This window comes from Sceloporus undulatus, chromosome 2, assembly GCF_019175285.1.
Source record: "Sceloporus undulatus isolate JIND9_A2432 ecotype Alabama chromosome 2, SceUnd_v1.1, whole genome shotgun sequence".
Classification (NCBI taxonomy): Eukaryota; Metazoa; Chordata; class Lepidosauria; order Squamata; family Phrynosomatidae; genus Sceloporus; species Sceloporus undulatus.
The window spans coordinates 189797521-189820528 of NC_056523.1; the positions used below are offsets into that span (position 1 = coordinate 189797521).

General features: G+C 40.1%; 1 protein-coding gene across 1 annotated transcript in view; it reads right to left on the reverse strand.

Annotated features, from left to right (window-relative positions):
• PPP1R3F (protein phosphatase 1 regulatory subunit 3F) overlaps positions 1 to 23008 on the reverse strand; it is a 66567-nt gene that overhangs the window by 9606 nt on the left and 33953 nt on the right. The window contains exon 3 of the mRNA XM_042452410.1: positions 3560 to 3636. Coding sequence (XP_042308344.1) covers positions 3560 to 3636 — 77 coding nt within the window. The remainder of the gene's footprint in view (positions 1 to 3559; positions 3637 to 23008) is intronic.

The following is a 23008-nucleotide window of genomic DNA, read 5'->3' on the forward strand; positions in this document are numbered from 1 at the left end:
AATTGCAGTAGCAAATGCTGGAAGTGCCAAGAGCAAAAGGGACTGCTTTTTCACATGTGGTGAACATGTGAAAAAGTGATAAAATATTGGAAACAGATATATTTTGAACAGATATATTTTGAAAAGAAGATTATCAAATATTAATTTCAAATTAAAGCTAGATTTTTTTTTGTTAAATATGCTACAGGAAAACGTGGAAAACGTTTTTGGTAAAATTTTGTTTTATACAGTGGTACCCCGGGTTACGAATTTAATTCGTTCCGCCGCCGCTTTCGTAACCCGAAATACTTCGCAAGCCGAAAAACCCATAGGCGCTAATGGGGAAAAGCCGCGATTTCGTGTGAAATAGCGCCGAAAAGCACCAAAATTTTTTTCGTAACCCGAAAAAACCTTCGTAACCCGGAACAGTTTTTTTAAATGGATTTTTTTCGTAACCCGGAAATTTCGTAAGGCGGCGCATTCGTATCCCGGGGTACCACTGTATGTTATCAGGAGCAATAATAATTAGGACAAACTGACAAGACGTTTGAGAACTGATAAATCCAACAGGAACACTGAAGCCTAGAAAGAAATTCTAGAATACTTCCAGCAAAAATGGGGGGAATTAGCAACTATGGGGGTAAAAGTGGAATAAATTAATGCAGAACCAGAAATAATATAATATTATAATATATAAATAATATAATATAATATAATTGTAATAAGGTTGAAAGTGGATTAAAAATGGATAAAGAATTAAATGTTACAATGAGAAAAGAAGAAAAAGAAAGAAGGAAGGAAGACATATTTACTTTCTGTTTTAGGATAATTGATATACAGTACTTATCTATGGTTAAAAGGAAAATAGCTAGTGAGTAGGAAGTAATGAATGGTGTATGAATGATTTAATTGTATAGTCGAAGGCTATCATGGCCGGCATCCATAGTTTTTTTGTGGGTCTTTTGGGCTATGTGGCCATGTTCTAGAAGAGTTTATTCCTGACATTTCGCCAGCATCTGTGGCTGGCATCTTCACAGAACTCTTCTCTGAAGATGCCAGCAACAGATGCTGGCGAAACGTTAGGAATAAACTCTTCTAGAACATGGCCACATAGCCCAAAAGACCCACAAAAAACTATTTAATTGTATAGTTAGATTAGTTATAGTTATAGTTTAGTTTTTCTGTGTATAATTGAATAGTTTTGTATATTGTCTTTGTATATGTGTAAACGTATAGTACTGTCTATTGACTCTCATATATGTATTATGTTTTATTGTATTTAATGTCATCGGTTTTTTGTTGTTGTTTTTTGTGTTAACTGTAAAAGATGATTGCAAGGGATTTTTAATGTGACTTAAAACAACTTTAATTTAAAAAAACTTAAAATTTTGACGACCTGTATAAAATATGTATAAAAATAACTCGGCCATACAATTAAACAAAAAGAACATGAAGATTTCAAATGGTATGTTTTGAACATAGGAAGAATGTTATTCTTCTGGGCTGAACATTTTTGGTGGATGGATGGGTGGGTGAGGGTTCCAAGGGCTGCATAGGACCTCCAAGGGCTAAATGGGGCCCAATGGACATATGAATTCCACCTTTGCTCTTCATTATCAGAATAAAATGGCTACTCCTTTGGAAGAAAATAGAGAAAATGATACAATATTGTTAATTGAACAAAATCTATAACATATCAAATAGGCAGCTATTAGTCAAATACACCAGCAGTTTGGAGCAGCCTTTGGCCACTCCAGCCCTGGTTTGCTCCCCGTTTGGTGCATGGCTGCAGTGACCACACATCTTGGTCTGGAGGCTGGCTGCTGCGATGGTCTTGAATGAGCCACCAGCAAGGAGCGCTTTTTTTGTGCTCCTTTTGCCTGCAGCTTCGGGCCGCCTTAGGCAGCTGCAGCGCAACTTCAGCCTGATCTGGGAGCATGCATCATCCGTATGTCACATCCCCAGATTGGGCCACAGCCTGCACTTTTGGCCGTCTGCTTCAGGCTATATTATTATGTGTCAAATCATACCCATATAATTGTTCTTCGAGGAAAAAGGTAAGAAATAATTTTGTCTTACAATACTTTATAACAAGGTTCCTCTGCAAGTCTCATTTGCATTACAAAAAGAATCAGAGCTCAATATATTATGGAAAGGGCAATGTTATTTTAAAATTCTCCTGGAAGTTAGGGATAAATTCAGATTTATAATACATCATAGACAGCAGTTTTAATCTAGGCTGATGTTTGTGGGACCCTGAATTATGGAATAAATATGAGAACACAGAGATTATTCATCCAACATATTTTACATTAATAGATACAGGTTGAGTCTCCTTTATCTGGAATTCCAAAATCCAAAATTGTCCACATGGGTGGTTGAGATAGTGGCACTTTTGCTTTCTGATGGTTCAAGGCACACAAACTTTGCTTCATGTACAACATTATTAAAAATATTGTGAATAAAATCACCTGTAGGTGTTACATATGAGGTGTATATAAACATAAATGAATTTTGTTTTAAAACTTACGTCCCATTTCCAAGATATCCCATTGTGTATATGCAATTTTTCCAAAATCAGAAGAACTCCAAAATCCAAAACACTTTTGGTCCCAAGCATTTTGGATAAGGGACACTCAGCCTATATTTTAGAGTAGAAGTAGTGGATAAACAAGTGTGACTTTGGCCAAAATGTTTGAACTAAAAGAACAATTTCTTGCAGGAAAAGACCTTGGAACTTTATTATACCTTCATTAAAAACAAAAACAAACCCAAACAATTCAAGATATAGTATCTATGATACAAAATACACTGCAGAAATCATCTAGTTTGAGACCACTTTAACCACCCTAGCTCAGTGCTAAAGAATTCTGGGAACTGTAATTTTGTGAGACATTTAGCCTCCTCTGTCATTGAGCTCTGGTGACACAACACACTACAATTCCCAGGATTCCGTAGCATTGAGCCAGGGCACTTAAAGCACGGCACTTATACATAACTCAAACCAATATGGCAACTTGACAGAGATGCAAAAAGTAATTCAAATATTTCTTGAGAAAGTATCCAGGAAGGAAACTTAGGCTGCATTCCTCACCGCAGAAATAAAGCAGCTTGACACAACTTTAACTGCCACGATTCAATGCTATGGAATTCTGGGATTTGTAGTTTTGTGAGATATTTAATGTTTCATGTCAGAGAGCTCTGGTACCACACCAAACAATGAATGCCAGAATTTCACAGCACTGAGCCATGGAAGTTAAAGTAGTGTCAAACTACTTTATTTCCGCAGTGGGGATGCAGCCTTAGTGAAGGAACAAAGATCTTCTCAGTTTTTTAAACCTGTAAGATGGGAATAATTTGTCTAAATTCTTAAATTGGTATCACTGATGAAAATGATATGAAGCTGTTTGCTGTTTGACAGATACACTAGAAAAGGGAAATTCTAAATAATACTAAATAAACAAATGCAGTTTATAACAAAGAGAAGGTTGTGGAACAGGCACTAAGAAACAAATACTATTCCCAATGCCTCAGTGTAGCGCTAAAGGACTGTCCTCTAGAATGATATACAGCTTCTTACCTGTGTCATAAAAGCTTGGGGCTGCACTGCTGGAGGATTTGGAAATTCACAAGCCAGGTCTCTTTCGGGGTCCCATTCTGAAATGGGGGTGCAGGGGGGAGAAGGAAAGAAATCAAAATTAGCTTATCTCATCTAAAGCAGCATTTTACAGCAGTCTGCAAATTGGATAAACATGAGCAACACACAATCATGTTATTGGATGTATGTGGGCAATGCACAATCTTCAGAACTGCTGACTGCAATAAAAGAATTTGGTTCTGACTGATAGTAGTTTCGTGTTATGATATATTATAGATGATAGCCAAATGTTGTTTTTTGTTCTTATATGTTTTTAAAATGTAATAAACATTATTAAAAAAAGAAAAAAAAAAGAATTTGGTTCTGCACCGAGATCCAAGATTCCTAACCATACAAACTCAAACTCACATATGCAGATACACACACATATTAACACATGTTTCTGGCCAATATTGTTACAAAGATATACTTGCAAGAGTGTAATATCTGGAGAATTCTGAGGAGCTAATACAGGGCTAAGTAAAACTCTAGGGATGAGGGAGTGGAACAAGTGTTGTACCCATACACCCCTAGTCTGCAAAACAATGCATACATGGAATAATACACATGTACCTAGTTTGGTATCATTTATTCAAGATTTGGCTTTTCTTTTCATAGAATGTGGCTTCTGTGAGATTAGCGTCGTAGGCATAGCCCACAAGCACTTCCACCCAGCAATCTCCCCTTAGGTTTAATCAAACATGCACACAACGCAGTGGGTTCAGTGAATGGTCTGAGCACTGGAATAATCTGGTTAGTAAATCTGAGGAAGAAGCTGCCAAAAAGGACACAGCATCCTTTTTCTCCTTGGGCTTCCTCTTTCACAGTGTATATTTTTAAAGCATGTCCCACAAGAATTCTGAACAGATGCATGCATTTTAAAAATAAAAGGAAACTTTTAAAGGTATAGAGAAAACGCAAGATTAAACACTGTTGCTAGGTTCCAAAGGCATACTGTAGGATTTCAAGGATCATGTTTGGTGTTTGGAAAAAGGGGAAAAAATGCACACATTCACCGAAATTAAAACAAGTAGAGAGAACTGACGTAATCTAAAATGAAATGAATTATTTTCATGCAATAAATCATGAACCTGCTGGATTCTTCCTTTAGATTATTAAAAAGTGACTCCAAGCATTAAGAAATGTTTATGTATTACTCAGAGGGCAAGGTCACTGCTGATGGTTACAAGTAATAAAGGCCAAAGGATCACTTCCATCATGCCCTGCTTGGGAATGTCCCAGTGCCATTGGCTGGCTACTATTAGCAGAAAATATGTGTCCTGTCTATGGCAAAACAAAATTATTACAAATCATTGATCTTTGCCAATGAGAGGCACCCGCAGCGTTTGTTCTCCACCTTCAACTCTTTGCTTAAACCTCCCTCTCCTTCTGTCTCTTCATCATTCTCTCCTAATGACTTTGCTAATTATTTCATCTCTAAGATCACCACTATTCGCTCTGAGATAGTCCTCCCCGATTCTTCTTCTGCTCATAATCTTCTATTGCCCTCCCCTAAAAAATTTTCTGTGTTTCCTCCTGCTTCTTTGGATGAACTCTCTACACTCCTGAACTCTTGCAAACCTGCAACTTGTTCTCTTGATCCAATTCTAATCCTCTTCTAATCTCTATAGCTCCCTCCTTTCTGCCCTCGCTTCTCCATATCTTCAATCTCTCTCTCTCTACAGGCTCCTTCCCTTCGGACTTCAAACATGCTCTCACTTCCCCTATTCTGAAAAAACCTTCTCTTGACCCCTTCTCTTTGTCTAGCTATCATCTGATTTCTCTTCTTCCCTTTCTTCCTAAGGTTTTGGAACGGGTTGTTTATTCTCGCTGTCTTGAGTTTCTTGAAGCCAACTCCATCCTTGATCCCTTTCAGTCTGGTTTCCGCCCAAGGCATTCTACAGAGACAGCTCTCACTAAGATCTCCAATGACCTTTTACAGGCCAAGGCTAATGGCCTTTACTCTGTTCTCATCCTTCTCGATTTGTCTGCAGCCTTTGACACCGTTGATCACTGTCTCCTAATTGACATACTCTCTGACCTTGGGTTCTCAGACTCTGTTCTTGACTGGTTTAGATCTTACTTGTCTGGCAGATCTTTTGCAGTGGTTGCAGGTGGTCAGACTTCCTCTCCTGTTCCCTTATCTGTTGGAGTTCCCCAGGGCTCTGTTCTGGGTCCCCTTCTGTTTTCTCTCTACACACTGTCCTTAGGAAAACTCATTAGCTCTTTTGGTTTTTCCTACCATCTGTATGTCGATGACACCCAGCTGTATCTTTCCGCCCCTGACCTTTCTCCAAAGCTTGAACAGCAAGTTTAGTCTTGCCTCACAGCAGTCTCACAGTGGATGCGCCATCGGCGTTTGAAGCTCAACATGTCCAAGATGAAGCTTCTTGTCTTTCCTCCTAAGCCCACCCTTCAACTCTCCTTTTCTGTCTCTGTGGACAATTTTTCTATTCAACCAGTCCAGCAAGCCCGCAGTCTTGGCTTTATCTTTGACTCTTCTCTGTCGTGTATCCCTCAGATCTAGACCACAGCCAAGGCTTGTAGATTCTTTTTGTACAATATTGCCAAAATCCGACCATATCTCTCCGCCTCTACTGCCAAGATCCTGGTCTATGCCCTAGTGATCTCACGACTGGATTACTGTAACGTCCTCCTGGCTGGGCTTCCTCTTTCTCACCTCTGTCCTTTAATCTCTGTCCAGCATTCAGCTACACGCATTATCACATCCGCCCACCGCTCTGACCACAGCTCTCCTGTGTTGGCATCCCTTCACTGGCTCCCCCTCCCTTTCTGTATTCAGTACAAGCTCCTGCTGTTGACGTTTAAAGCCCTCCATCAACTGGCCCCTCCTTACTTATCAGACCTTCTTTCTCCTCATCTTCCCACCAGGGCCCTCCGTTCTGGTAGTCAAGATCTGCTGTCTCAGCCCAGGATTTCCTCTACCCCATCTTGGATTCGCCCCTTTTCACTTGCTGCCCCTCCCACCTGGAACCTTCTTCCCCTGCGAGCAAGAGCCATCACTTCTTTAACCAGCTTCAAAACAGAGTTGAAAACCATCCTGTTCAGAGAAGCGTTCCCAGGCATTGCATAATTGTCACTTGCTATTTGATGTTCTTTTGGTGCCTGTTTTATCGAACCATTTCCTGTATTGCTATGTATTTTTTTATTTACAGTCCATCCTTGCCTTATGCGGGGGATCCGTTCCGGATCCCACCGCGTAAGGCAAATTCCGCCTATGCTCGAGCCCCATTGGAAGCAATGGGGCTCGTGTGCGGCGGCGCGGGAGTGCGCAACGGGTGCGCGCGCCCATTCAATTGAATGGGACGCGCTGCCCCTTCTGCCCTGCGGCTTGAGCGCGTATGCTCAAGGCTGCGTATGGCACGCCCACGTATGGCACGGGCGTGCTGAATTAGCCTACTAGCCCCACCACCTTTTCCTTCTCCTTTTATGTCATGTCTTTTTAGATTGTAAGCCTGAGGGCAGGGAACCGTCTAATTAAAAAGATTGTATGTACAGCACTGTGTACATTTACAGTGCTTTATAAATAAATGTTAATAATAATAAATAATAATAATAACTAGATGGATCCACTGGTTAGATCTATCCCGCTGGGTGTGATACGAAAATACCTGTAACAATTGCCCATTTCTCCAAGCTTCATGATGTTGAGATTTGAAGTGGAAAAGCAGGAAGGAGAAGATATGGTGCTTCACCCTTTTTCTCATGATTATTTCTCCATTCTACACATCTGCGTTATTGCCTTATGGCAAACTAAGTGTTAGAGAGCACCTGCTTTCAGTGTATAAGATGAAGATCCAAGGCTCAATACTTGACATCTCCAGTGTATTTTTAAAAAGACCGCAGGTAGCAAAGGAACAGGTGGTTTACCTGTAACTGTAATTCTTCAAGAGGTTGTCTGTGAACTCACACACAGGGAATTTTCCCTGTGACCATTCAAAAACTTCTAAGACTAACCTGGCATCATCTGGCAAAACCCCCACATTTTGTACTGTGCATGTCAGTGCCTTTCCCCTTCCCTTCACCTTGTTCTAAATCAGCTCCCATTTTACAATAATACAGGTATGGGATAGTGGGAAAGTAGTGTGAGTTCACATACAACTACTATAAAAACCACAGCTACAGGTAAGCAACATGTTCTTTCCTGTGGTCTCTGTATAACTCACATGTATGGGAAACTATAGAGCTCATCCTGGAGAGGATGAAGGAGGAAAGAGGTACAGTGACATGTTAGTACATGATCTCACATCCAGTAGGCAATGAAGCATGAAAGTGCAAGGTTGTGACCATGCAGCAGCTTTATACACATCTGGGATAAGTATTCCCGTCAGAAATTCTCTGGACATGGCCCCAGTGAAACATTCCTAGTTAAGGGTAGTTTGGTGAGGCAACAGCAAAATTCTGTTGAAACTGCTCACTTTACCACTGAGGTGAAATGGAGACCAATTTTTCAGGCTTCTGTACCCCCAAAATAAATAAGACAAATTGTAAAAGTATGTGGTTTAGTCAATACAGAACACAGAAGCTTTCCAAAGATCTAGTGAGTGCAACATAGATGTCCACTGCTGATGCTGGTCTCTGCATAAATACATGCAGACCTATATGGGGGGAAAACAAGATACCTTTGGGTAGAAAGGAGATAGCCAGTGAACTATGCTGTCTTGATGAAAACTCAAGAGTTTGGAAAAGGGCACAAAACTCATTTGCTCTCCTGACTGGTGTTATGGCAACTACAAGAGCCACTCACAGGAACAAAGGATGCAACCCTGTCATAGGGGGATTTCAAATAGCCTCCTTCCTCATTGAAAGAAAGAATGACAGAAATGCTCTAAGGAGATGATAGCTGTAGCACAGGTGAGTAGAGATTATGCAGTTCCTGTGTAGAGTAGAGATTGTGCAAAACCAAGAGGAAGCTGAAGGCAAAAAGGAATATGCAGATAGTGCAGCAATTTATCCATGGGGAGAAATATGGAAGTCCTCTCTCTTTTATAGAAAGCAGAAATGAAGCATGTGAGACACCCTGAACTCCCCAATATCTATAGAGATGGATATCTTGAAAGATTCCTATTTAAAACAATAGGTCTTCTGTGATTTTAGCTTTCTAGGGGCTTTGATTACAGCTGGTGCCTTGGGAGGCTGGCCAGTCTAACAACGATGAATTCTCCATGCCATCAATACTGAGGATGAAAAACCAGATGACACTCCTCTCCCTCTTGTCAAGACAAGGAGATCCAAACTACTGATAAGTATAAGTAGGAAAGATCCATTATCATCAAGAATGGAGCAAAACCAAGGCTGACAAGGAACCACTAAGTCTGCATTGTTCTGCCATATACTGATAAGGGCTTTGGTGATTACAGGAATGGGCATGCATGCATAAAGTAATAGGCTGCTCCAGTTGTAATCCCTGGGTAATTCCATCCTTGGTTTTTTTCCCCAAGCAGTATAGGCAGGAGTGGCAACAAAGTCGGCTTGTGTTAAGTCCTGGCCTGAGTACCTCTGGAGCCAAGGACCATTCATGAAATGCTACCTTCTTTTGCAGTGTTTTCTCCAGGAACATGCATGGCTGCTAGCCAAGTCTACCTGATATGACACCAAATTCTAGCACTGTAAGGTCATCAAGAGCAGAGTCCCCAGACAAGTACTACCTTTTTTACTGAGGTGATGACAATTATATCATTGAACTGCGCAATTTCACAGTGGCTTGAACATTTGAAATGATCTGATGATAAACAACAGTTCTAAAGCATTGATGACATTTTTTCCCTCTGTACAAAACCACTGACCCTAGATGGTGTGATGATTGCAATGCGCTCCCCATCCTGTGGTGGTTGTGTTCATACTAAAGACAGATTCTGTTTCTGGAAAGATGCATCTTCTTATAGAACGTGCAAGATTAAACTCCAGGCTCCTTACAGGAGACAGAGTTTTAGCTAGAGGTTGTGACTTTTATATGGAATACTCTGATAAGCTACTTTTGAAGCAATTGCATGGAGCCCTTCACAAAGACTATTAACTGTGGATGAGATGCAGCAACAGTTGGAGATGTTTTGCTAGAACTGCCATTGCTGACAACGCTTTCTTAATTGCAGCCACTGGGTGCTTGCTGTGTCTCTGGGAAGACAGCCTCTGTCCATGATAGAATCTGATGTTATCCACTAAATGTTATCCACTAAACTGTGAGCAGAATTGATTTTTTGGGGGTTGTTGTTTAACCTGAAAGCAGTTAGAAGGGAGAGTTATGTGGAGACTTTGACAAAGAGCTGACTCCAAGCTCACAAAGCAACTAATTGTTTATATATGGATAGATCATGATGTGTTGAGTCCACAGGTATGCATATACATTTTCTAAAACATTTGGTGCCATTTACAAACTGTACAAGAAAACCATGAACTATAAGTGATTGGAACAGACTGAAAATCTCATCAATGGCAACACAAACATCAGTTAGCGATATGAACATTTGCATTTTGGAGACAGATAACTGCAAACCAATCTCCAAGCCAAAGAAGGATAAGTATGGATTGAATAGTGATCATAATTTTCTTTTTTATGTGATTGTGAAGGTGTTTATACCCTCCAGGCCTAAGATGGGTGGCAACCTATCACCTCTCTTTAGAATTAGAAAATACTTAATACACAAGTACCTGGTATTTTGAAGCATGGAACAGGTGCTACTGCACTTTTATTTGAAAGGATACCAATCTTGGATTATGCTTCAATATTAACTGAGGAAGATAGTACATGCCCTGTGGTTGTTAAACGCTGAATTTGGTGGCATGTCCCATTTTTTAAAATGATGAACAGAACCCTTTTGTCTGAAATAATTACCTACCAGTGACAGAAAAAAAGATAACTCTGCTGTTGAAGAGAGTATGTGTCAGATGGGTAAGACAAGAATGAGGACAGTGAAAGCTTCCAGGAAACTTTGAAGTTTTGTGCTTAAACAAGGATTTACATTTACATTAATACACAACAAGCTAGTTGATGGCAATGAGTAAAAAAATTGCCAAAAATGACTCGTAAATAGGAGATCGCAAGTGGTATCTGGTTTGCTTGAGACTAGATTAACACTGGCACAAGAGTACTGTGAAGTGGGTGAAGGCATATTCATTCTCACTGTTTAGTCTTGTTTTTGTTTTTTTGCCACAATTAAGTTTATCATTTGTTCTTGAACTAAAGAGGCCTTCCTTACCAACATCTGGACTACTAGATGAGTCTTAGATGATGATGATGATGATGATGATGATGATGATTAACCTTTATTTATAATGCACTGTAAATTTACACAGCGCTGTACATACAATCTTTTTAATTGGACGGTTCCCTGCTCTCAGGCTTACAATCTAAAAAGACACGACACAAAGGGAGTGGGGGTGGGGAAGGGGCCTTTCTAGTAGGATAAAATACATAGCAATATAGGAAATGATTCAATAAAACAGGCACCAAAAGAACATCAAATAGTAAGCGACAATTATGCAATGCCTGGGAACGCTGCCCTGAACAGGATGGTCTTCAACTCCGTTTTGAAGCTGGTTAAAGAAGTGATGGCTCTTGCTCGCGGGGGAAGAAGGTTCCAGGAGTGAGGGGCAGAATTCGAGATGGGGAGAGGAATCTGGGCGGAACAGTAGACCTTGGACTACCAGAACGAGTTGGAAGGTGAGGAGAAATAAGGTCTGATAAGTAAGGAGGGGCCAGTCCATGGAGGGCTTTAAATGTCGACAGCAGGAGCTTATACTGAATGCGGAAAGGGAGGGGGAGCCAGTGAAGGGATGCCAACACAGGAGAGATATGGTCTTGATAGTGTTTGTGCTGATACTGCACTATTTGAGTGGCAGTGTCAGAGCAAATACTAAAAAAGAGACTGTTGCTGTAAAAGGGGAATAAGGTGTTAACATTAATTGTGTGGAGTTGGTATCAAGACAAACTGAGGCACCAAAGGCTAGCTTGCATCAGGAGAACGAGAGAAAAACTGAGGGAGGGTAGCCCAAATTGGTGGTACCTATAATGGTCTCTGAGGAGAGAGCAGTGATGAACTGGTTAATGGGGTGGAAGTGGCGGGAATCTTAAATGGGATTGAACATGTTCTCGTGGAGTTTGTTATATAGCTGAAAGGCGAAGCTAAGCCTAGTCATGCATGCATTCCAGATTTAAAGAAAGCTGATTTTAGTAAACTTAGGGAAATAATGGGGGTGGTCATGTTGTCAAGAATAAAAAAAAAGGGAGGTGGTTCATGATGAATGGGAGTTTAACAGTGAAATATTAAATGTACAATTTCAAACAGTTCCAGTGAGGAGGAAAAATGAGAGGCATCTAATGAAACAAGGTTGGATGTTTAAAGAACTTTCAACTGAACTAGGTTTTAAAAAGGATATGTACGAGAAATGGAAAAAGGGGGAACTCACTAAAGAGGAATTAAAATGCATAGCCAGCATGTATAGGGAGAAAGTCAGAAAACCTAAAGCTCATAAAATGTGGAGGCTTGCTAGAGAGATTTAAAAAAGGGCTTTTTGAGTATGTCAATAGCCAAAAGAAGAACAAGGAAATGGTAGAGCCACTGAATGGGGAAGACAGTGAAATGCTAACAAGGAGCAGAAAGAACGCAGAACTACTCAACATCTCATTTGCCTGGGTCTTCTATCAAAAGGAAAATAGTGCTCAGCTTGGGGGAAATGGAGCAGATGATGCAGTAGAGGAAATGCAGCACTGACTAGGTAAAGAGGTAGTACAGTCTACATGAATTTAAGTCTCCAGGACCAGATAAACTACATCCAAAAGTATTGAAAGAACTGTCAGAGGTAATCTCAGAGCCCCTGACAATAATCTTTGAGAACTCCTGGACAACAAGAGAAGTCCCAGCAGATTGGAAGAAAGCAAACGTTGTTTCCATCTTTTAAAAAAAAAGTGGTGGTGATGGGGGAAGAGGACCCATACAATTTCTGCTCAGTCAGCTTGACATCAAAACCAGGAAAGATTCTACAGCAGATTATTAAACAGACAGTCTGCAAGTGCGTAGAAAGGAATGCCATGATCACTAAATATCAACATGGGTTCCTCAAAAAATAAACATGCCAGACTAATCTTATCTTTTTTAAAATAAAGTTACAAGCTTGGTAGATGAAGGGAATGCTGTGGGTGCAGCATATCTTGACTTTTAGTAAAGCCTCTGACAAGATGCTGCATGATATCCTTGTAAACAAGCAAGTAAGATGAGGCTTAGACAATGCAACTGTTTAGGACAGGTTTCTGTCCTGGGCCCAGTGCTGTTCAATATCTTTATCAATGACTTGGGTGATGGAATATAGTGCATGCTTATCAAATCTTCAGATGACACCAAATTAGGAGGAGTAGCTAACACGTCGCAGGACAGGATCATAGTTCAAAATTACCTTAACAAATTAGAGAGCTGGGCCAAAACTAACAACATGGATTTCACCAGGGAGAAATGTAAGGTACTACACTTAGGCAGAACAAATTAAATGCACAAATACAGTATGGGTGGGTGACACCTGGCTTGACAATAGTACATATGAAAGGGATCTAGGAGTCTAAATAGACCACAAGCTGAACATGAGTCAACACTGTCATGCAGCAGCTAAAAAAGCCAATGCAATTCTAGGCTGGATCAATACGTGTATAGTGTCTAGATGATCAAGGGAAATAATAGTGATACTCTATTCTGCTTTGGTCACCTGGAATACTGTGTACAGTTCTGAGCATCAATAGTTCAAGAAGGATATTGATAGGCTGGAACATGTTAACAAGAGGGCAATCAAAATGATCTGGAAACCATATCTATGAGGAGCAGGTTATGGAGCTGGGTATGTTTAGCCTAGAGAAGAGAAAGTTAAGAGATGACATGATAGCCATGTTTAAATATTTGCAAAGGTGCCATATTGTGGCTGGAGCAAGCTTATTTTCTGCTACTCCAGATTCTAGGACATGAAGCAATGGATTCAAGCTACAGGAAAAGAGATTCTACCTAAACATTAGGAAGAACCTCCTGACAGTAAAGATTGACAACGAAATACAGTATGCTGCTTCATAGTGTGGTGGAGTCTCCTTCTTTGGAGGTTTTTAGGTAGATTTGGAACTGAGGCTGGATGACCATGTGTCAGGAGTGCTTTGTTGTGTATTCCTGCATGTCAAGGAGTTTGACTGGAAGGCCCTTGCGGTCTCTTCCAATTCTACGATTTTATGAATATGTTGAGTATTAGAAACTGTGAGAAACAGGTATTGTATCATTAGACCAGAAGGTCAGGGCCAAAAAGTGGACTGTATTGGCAGGTCTGGACCCAACAGACATAGAAGACATGTGCATTCAGAAATGTGATTACCAGGGACATTTTGGAAGTGAGAGAAGGAAAATTAATCCTAAAATCAAGAGAACAATTAAATGAAGAAGGATGGATAATTAATTGGTTTAATTACAATCAAATTCTCTCAAGATTTAAATAAGACTTAAAAGGACAAAAATTAGTACTCTCACAGGGGAATTCGGAAATAAGGAAACTCCTTTTAGGAGAAAATCCAAAAGTAATTGGAAAAATTTATAAAATTCTGTTGTCTTATGATCTGGAACAGGAAGTGGTGAAGGAAAATATGATTAAATGGGTAAGAGAGTTAGGTCACCCAATAACTATGCAACAATGGGAACATTCTTGGAAAAATAATTATAAATTCACAGCATCCCAGAATCTGAGAGAAAACTATTACAAAAAGTTTTACCATTGGTACATAACTCCAGCCAAAATGGCAAGAATATACAAGTTAAACAATAATCTTTGCTGGAAATGCAAAAAAGAACTAGGAACCTTTTACCACTGTTGGTGGGGATGTAAGGTGGCCAAACAATTCTGGAAAGAGATAACAAGTCAAATTGATCTTATTATGGAAAAGAAAATACAATGGAAACCGGAAACTCTATTATTAGGCATTATTGATGATAATCTAAAAGGTAACGAGAAAAAAATCTTATATTATCTAATTACACTTGCCAGAGTAATTTTCGCTCAAAAATGGAAGAACTCAAAATGCCCAACTGTTGACGATTGGATATTAAAATTGTATGATGCCATTGCAATGGACAGACTAACACAAACACTTAACAATAAAATGGAGATACAAAAAGACGACGATTGGAAGAAAGTGACCAAATTCTTAGAAATAAACTGGGGCAAAATAGCTATAACATCATTTCAATAAGATATTAAGACTTGGTTAGCACTAGTTATAATTGGTGTAACTTGAAGAGGAAAGGGAAATAGGATCCACTAGGAAATTAGAAATACGGAAAGTCAACAATAATGATGTAAAAATCAAAGAAGATAGGAGGAAGTCATTATATGTATGTTGGTTAGAATGTGAAGTGAGCATGTTAAGGGGAAGAGCGAGTGGAGGTATAAGTAGGAATTTAGAATGAGGAAGGAAAGATAGATAAGAAAGTAGATGGAGAAGGAAGAAAGTCGAGAAGGTAGGAGTAAGTAGTTAGTTTTAAGAGGGAGATAAGGAAGTTAGAACAGAATAGAATAGATAGGAAGTGATAGAGAGGTCAAGAAAGGGAAATCTAAGTTAAGGGTAGAGATAAGAGGAAGGATAAAAGAAGAAAAAAGAATGGAAATGTTCGATGGGTTTGTATGAGGAAAATACAAACAAATATAAATCAACGATGATATGTATGAATTTGTATTGTAGATAATTGTAAATGGATGTAAATGGATGTGAATTTGTTATATGTCAGTGTTCGGTTTTTTTGTACGTGAACGTGAGTATGTTTTTAATAATAAAAAATTTTAAATTAAAAAAAAAAGAAAAGAAATGTGATTACCATGACTGACATTCCAGTGTCGACCGTGATCACATTCTCAGTTCAGTCCAGCCACTCTGTAACCAAGGAACTCCATCTCAAAAACTTATGTGATCTATTTATGATCTGATGATCATTGTTAAGACAGTGACACAAAGTGCAATCTACATTGTGCTTGCAGAGAGTAATGCCCCACTAGCAAATTCCCACTTCCTTCCATCTCCCATCCTCTAGCTGAGGGCTGTTGTGTTCCCAGGCAACCTCCAGCTGAAATTCTGAGTGGGAGAAGAGTCAGACAGCACCACCTCTCACCCTTGTACCTCTGTTACTGAAGCCAGTCTGCATATCAGAGCCTAAATATCTACGTCGCGAATGTCTGAAGGAGATCACAAAGGAGGTCTGTGGTGAAGAGATTTCTTGGAAGTTCAGTTCCATTGCCATGATGTTTGTTTTATTCCTTGATGTTATTTCTTGTTGCTAGTTTTTATCATCAGTATCAGGGTTTGTAACATTCATCAACTCAGGTTTTAGGTTTGGGACCCTTTTTTTATTCCTAAACCAATCTTCATGTTGCTGTCATATGCTGCTTGGATGGTGATTTAGCACGCTCTGCAAAACAACGCTGAATTATAATAATAATATACTGTTTATTTTATCCCGCTTTTCTTTTCAGATCAAAGAGGGTTACAGCAGCATGGCAGTGCCAAAACACCCAAACAGCATACACATGTAAAAATGCGAGCGGTACAATCAAACAAATTAAAAACAGCTAAAACTACCGATTAAAACCATAACAATAGCTAGCAAGAGTGCAGGTGCATCAATACATCGGGAGGAGAGCGGATGTACATTGTCTGGGGAAAGCCTGTTTGAAGAGGAAGGTTTTTACCTCTTCCTGAATATGTCAAGGGAGGTAGCCGAGCGAGTTCATCGGGAAGAGGTTACAGAGCTGCAGGGCCGAGTTGGAAAATGCCCTTTGTGCAACACAGAATGTTTCATATTTGGAACTCTAACAGTTGCTTCCCCCGGCCGACCTGAGTGCAGGGCGGATTTATGGGGAGGAGGCGGTCCTCCAGTACCCTGGGCCAAGCCATTTAGGACTTTATGGTGATAACAACACCTTGTATTGCACCTGGAAGCAATAGGCAGCCAATGTAGATCTTGTAAAACAGGTGTTTAATGGCTGGTCCTGGAGCATCCAGTGACCAGCCTGGCTGCCATGTTCTGCACCAGTTGAGCTTCTGTCTGGGTTGGTACAAGGTTTGCCCATGTAGAGCGCGTTACAGAAATCCAACCGAGAGGTTACCAGAGCATGCACCACCGTTTCAAGTCCCCCCGGCCCAGGTAGGGTCGCAGCTGGCATATCAGCCGAAGCTGATAACAAGTGCTCCTGACATCGCATCCACCGGAGATGTAAGGTGGAGCGACAAATCCAGGAGCACCCCAGGCTGCGAGCAGAGTCCTTCAGGGGTAGCGTGAACCCCGTTCAGGACAGGTGGACATATTTCCATCCCCGGGCCTGGGGAACCTATCACGAGTATTTCTGTTTTCTCTGGATTCAAACGGAGTCTGTTTCCCTCATCCAGCCCATTACGACTCCAGACAGCAGTCTAGAGGAGAGATGCCATCCCTGGTCACTGCATCAGTCGGAGACACAGAGAAACATTATTCGGTGTCATCAGCGTACTGATAACACTGGCGCCCCATGTCTCTGGATGATCCTCCCAGCAGTTTCATGTAAATGTTAAATAGCATTTAACATTATCCCACTTGGACTGCCTGAATGGTGTCAGGAAGGCTGTGAAAGCTGAATCCACAGCCCTGAAGAAACAAGATGAGCAAGTCTGACATGAGTAAAAGCAACAGAGACGGGGATGGTGATGGAAGAAGACCGTGGCAAGAGCTGATCTCTATAAAACATCTCAGGTCAGAAAACCAAATTCTTCCAAAGCAGATTCCTAGTTTAGTATCCTGTCTCTGACAGTGGTCAGTTAGAAGCCTATGCCAGCAACAGTATGTCCGCATGTGTTAGCTGCAACGTTCAGTTCTCCTCTTATGGTCCTGCAGGCCTTTTCTGGATAACTTTATTTGCCAGACAAGGAGACACAGGACTCCATATAACCACCCCATGAATACGTAATCCCCAGAAAACCAGAACAACTTGGAGACTCAGAGGACCTTTTCGGCAACCACTCCCAACTGTGGAACGGCCTGTTGATGAGATCTGTCATAGTACAAAGCCTGGACAGCTTTAAGAAAGCTGTCAGATGATCTCTTCCGACAGGCCTTTCTGGAATAGTTCAGCCTCATTGATAGACTATTATGTAGCCTATTGATTCTCTTACCACTCATCCTCTGGTTTTATTTGTTTTTATTTGCTTTAATAATCTTTTTAGTTATGATTTTTTAATATACTGATTTAACATAGTACTTAGGGGGGGGATAGAACTGGGACATTGTATTGTCAGTTTTACTATGTTTTGACTGTTTTACCGTAAGCAGCCTCATCCTAATTGGAGAAGCGGATATAACAAACAATGATTATTATATGATTATGATATTATGACACACCTACCTTCAGTACAGACAGACTGAGCGTGGTCTTCTACTCGCAGCTCATCTCACCTGGCCTACAACAGAAAAATAAAAACAAATAAATGAGTGCTGGAGTTTCAAGTTATGGCTGATAACTGGTCCAAAGTCTGCTAGGATCCAGCATGATTAAAAATGTAGCTAATTACTAGAACAGCACTATACTAATACAACCCGAATTCTGGGCATTTGTAAAGGTTTTCTGCATGTATAGCCTTTATCAACACATTTGAAAAAGGACATATCATAACAGTACAAGGAAGTTTTAACGGCATCTAATATACACACTGGGCCTCCTAGTCCAGAGACACATACGGTTTTCTGAACTGTTAGTCCTTGAGATACTTGGACTTCTTACCCAGAATTCCTGTCCAATGGCCACACTGACTGGACTAAGTTAAAGTCCAAAATATCTGGAAGACCTAAAGTTAAGATTTGCTGATATAAGCCATATGGGCTATGCTTTTCAAAAACAGTAAATGTTTGCTTGGGAAATTTCAAACTTCACAACCATGCCTCTGCCAAACCAAAATAATGCACCAACTGCGGGATCAGGCCTTGTTAGTGTTTTGAGAAAAGAAGGATTGTGGATACAGTATGTACCATTCGAACATAGCCTCAACTGTCCTTCAAAAAGTGGAGACAGATAGGTTCCTCCTCTTCCTCTCTCCTCTTTCCATGTATTTTTATAATGATTATGAAGTTTTCAGTTAGGGCAACATGAATGAAGCCTTAAAACAGCTGTCGAAACTGAAGGTTCTTTAAAAAGTGAAAGCAAAGCACTGAAACAACTGACAATGTGCTGTGCCCACCCTAGACATAGACTGATCACATTCTTACTCTACTTGACACTGGGGTTTGTGGTAAACTCCGGGGAGACCACAGACCTCATGTGATCAAACAAGTTCTGGTGGAAAAGACATGACTTCAAGACCAGTCAAGACTTCAGTGTTGGCCTACCTGAGACACGTGGGTGTCCAGATTTATATTCTCACAGCTGCTAAACTCTTATGCTTGCTCAAATTCTTTCAAATTACATTTCTGTGAGGAGGAATTTAACAGAGGCCAAGACTACTGGATCTTACTTCTTTTACTGTTGCAAAAAGACTTACACTCAAGGTTAGACAATTAAACATTCACCATCCATTGAGGCATGAGCCAAGAAAACTACTATTTTAGCTACACATGAAAAAATATATTTTTCTTGAAACTGCCCCTGCATGTCAATTAAAATATATTTTTGAGGTTATGGCCACCCTATACCAGTGTATATACATAGCCCTCATTCATATCCTAGGCATTTCCTCCACCCCCACACTTTCTCTTTCCCCCCTATTTCTGTTTCTTTTCTTTTACAATTGTACTTTAAAAAACCACTATGTATGTATGTATGTATACAATATTAATTTAAAAGGGGTGTGTGTGTTGTGTACATACATGCTGTATAAATAAAACAAACCTCTGTAGCTGCATCTTCACTCGCAAATAGTCCAGTTTTACACCATTTTAACTGCGTAGCTCAATGCTATGGTGTTTTGGGAACTGCAGTTTGTTGTGGCATCCACGCTGTCCGACAGGAAGGCAATATCTCACAAAATGACAACTCCCAGAATTCCATAGCATTGAGCCAGAAAAGTTAGTGGTGTCAAACTGGTTAATTCTGCAGTGCTGAGGATGCATCTTAAAATTTACTGCTCCTGATTTGATCCAGAGATTCAACCCTATATACTGTACTGATAATTTCTGACACTGGTTAGGAGGGGAATAAACACATGTAATAACTTGAAACAAAACCTTTCAGCCTTTATTCATCACGCCCTTGCAAACATACTGGTGAGTATGCCACTTTCATGAAATTATATTTTGCCTAAGGGTGGGAAGTGGGTGGAATGAAAAAACGAATCTGGACTGCCTGCCCTGATGCAGAGTGTTTGTTTCTTCCATGTTTTGTACTATAGTGGATGAATGCAAGGGGAAAGGAGGGCACTCATCATATTGTCCCTCTACACACAGAATTACAAAGGCACCAAACAAACTCTCACAATCACCCTTTCTCTGCAAGTTCAAAGTGATAAGGCATTCTTTTGTTTTCCTGCTGTGAAACCAGGGGCTTGTCTATCTGTCTCACTGAGACCCAGAGAGGCAGGGTGACCAGATGTTCCCTCCTTTCCCAGGACATGTTCTTCTTTCAACCTTCCATTCAGGAAAATTCCAAAATATCTTCCATTTTGAGCATGATTAAGACGCCCATTGGGTAACATACCATTTTTGCTGTTCCCCATCAAGCAATTTGCCTACTATAGCTGTCCTCACTGCAATAGGGGGATATGATGGGGCCTTCTAAAATTATTTTTTTCTTAGAAGCAGCAGCAGATAAGACTGCCCCCAGAGCTCAGGGCACATTTGTTTCTCGGAGGAAAAAGACAGCAAATATTAGGCAATGGGCTGCTTGAGGCCACAGTACACATACTGAACGGGTTCCTTCCCCCCTTAATTTCAGCACAATGGAGAAATGAAAGGAATAATAAATGTAGATTCAGTCACAGGCTTGTGTAATAATAGGATTTTAAGCATTTGTCTTGCTCAGAGATCCATAATTATATTGCAAGCCAACAAGACATTTAATGAAGATAAATTCATCAGAAAATAGGCTGAGTATAATAAATGCAGTATATGCAACGAGCTGTAATAAACCACATTTTGTAATGTCTACCATTTTTCATGAATGTTCTACATTTTGCAGTGCCCTGTCCCTCCTTTGTGTTATGACATCTGGTCCACCCTGCACAGAGGGCAGCCATCTATCGTTATTGGTGGTCATTTTCCTCAAAGCTTGAAGATGCTATCTCCATCTTCTCTCCTATCACTTCTGGATGCTTGAGCCAAGGTTGGGAGAAGAGAAGAAACCGCCACAGCTGTAAAGGAACTAATAGTACAAGTTCTGCCACTTACTTTTTGTTACAGATGGGGGAGAGGGAAGCCCTGGAGCCGGGAGCTGCTGCAGAATCATAGAATCCGATGGAGTATGTGGAAGAGTATTTTGAGATGTAGAACGACCCCAAGAGATGAGATGAGAAAGAACTAGGTTTGTGGCTATTCTAGAGCTACTGTGGCATCCAGCTGGATTCTTTCTAAGCATATTACTGGATTATTAATTCCAATTCCATCATCTACCACACATTACTGTCTAGACGTCTGGACCGTTCATGGTTTTGATTCACCCCAGATCTAAGAATCAGTTAAGTTATATCAGACAATGTGGCAAACTCCCATTTTATTATTTGTAACTGTGCTATGGGGATCCTACCTGTTTCCCACAGTTGTTCTGTTATCGTTTATGTTACATTTGTCATTATTAATATATTATTACATTACTATTATATATAATAATACATGTAACATATTAATATATTATATTGTATATTGTTGTACCTATTATTAGTTAATATTATATGTGTTAACCAGTGTATTATAACACTAATCATTTCACCTGTTAAAGAGCTACCAATTTGTATGATTTTTAATCAAGTCGGCATTGAAAATAACAATTCTGAAGAAACAGCAATCTTCTCCCCCCTTTAAATATACCGTGCATCATTGCATCATATATATATATTGGACACCACTGATATAAGGCATTGCATCGTGTTGAGACGGAAAGCATTTATACTAAAAGAGTTTCTTGTTCCCCCCCAAAGGTCAGCTGACCTTTTCAAGTAATCAAAATGTTTTTAGTCAGTCATATAGCTATAAATAGCTCATATGGCAACGTATATTGTATTGCTGTTACTAACCAAAATCAGGGATGGGAATTGTATTGCCCCTCCGATGTAGTAGGAGTATAACTCTGATTATTACTCATCATTTGCTATATTGACGAGGGCTGCACAGAGGTACAGGCCAGGAATATCTGGAAAAGCCACCAATCTTCACCTCGCCATAAATTAAACACACTGGAAATAAGACTTAAATCAATAGCATCTGTTGACTTATGTAGACCGACAATTCAGGTGGTTCCACTCTCTAGTATGGAGAAACAACTGAGTTTAGGCTACTATCATTGTTATCGTGTGTCCACCGTCCACACCACACACCCACCACCACATTAATTGTATTTTCTACTCTCCATTCATGACAGCTCCTCAATAATAGAAGCTCCCTCAAGACAGCTCACAATAATATGATATGACAAAAAGTAAAAAGACAATTTAAAAGTCAAAAAAATGTAAACTTGAGAGCAAAAGGTCATTTTAGTGACACTACAAAAACTATATATTCTGCACAACTCATATTCATCCAACTAGGAAGACCTTGACTGCTTTCCTACAATCTCTTATAAAGGAATAACTTTATAACTGATAGACTTCTTTCTCCCCTGCAGACAAAAACCAACCACTGAATAGGTATCCAGACTGAACTTTCTGAAAGGCTTAAGACACAGTTCATGTGGGTAAACAAAGCTCCCACTGGTGCAGACAGACAACTGTGGTAACTACCAAACCAAAGGGGAATCAAAACTTTTCAAGGGGAAGACAAGGAAAAAGGTTAGAGTTGTGAAGGCGGACACAAGTCAAAGAACAAATGTGTCACCTGCTTGTCTGTAGGATTTAGAAAGTGAGAGCAGACATGTGTGACGGGCAGTGAATGTTGTACCTACTCTTACCACTCAGTGGAAAAAAGTAAGTTTTGACACAGATTAAAAATGGGGTGATGTTTATGTCTCTCCTTCTTTCAGACTTGAGAAATAGAAGACAAGATGACAACTAGCATGGTATAATGTTCTGGGTGTTAGACTGGACTAGTACTCAGCCATGGAAACCCCACTGGTAACCCTAGACAAGTCTGAACAAAGCGTGCCAAGAAAACCCACATAAGTCCCGCCTTAACCATGGGGCCACAAGTTAATGACTTGAAGGTTAAATTATACACCAGAAGATTCTAGATTTGACAAATATTACAATAAAAAACAAAA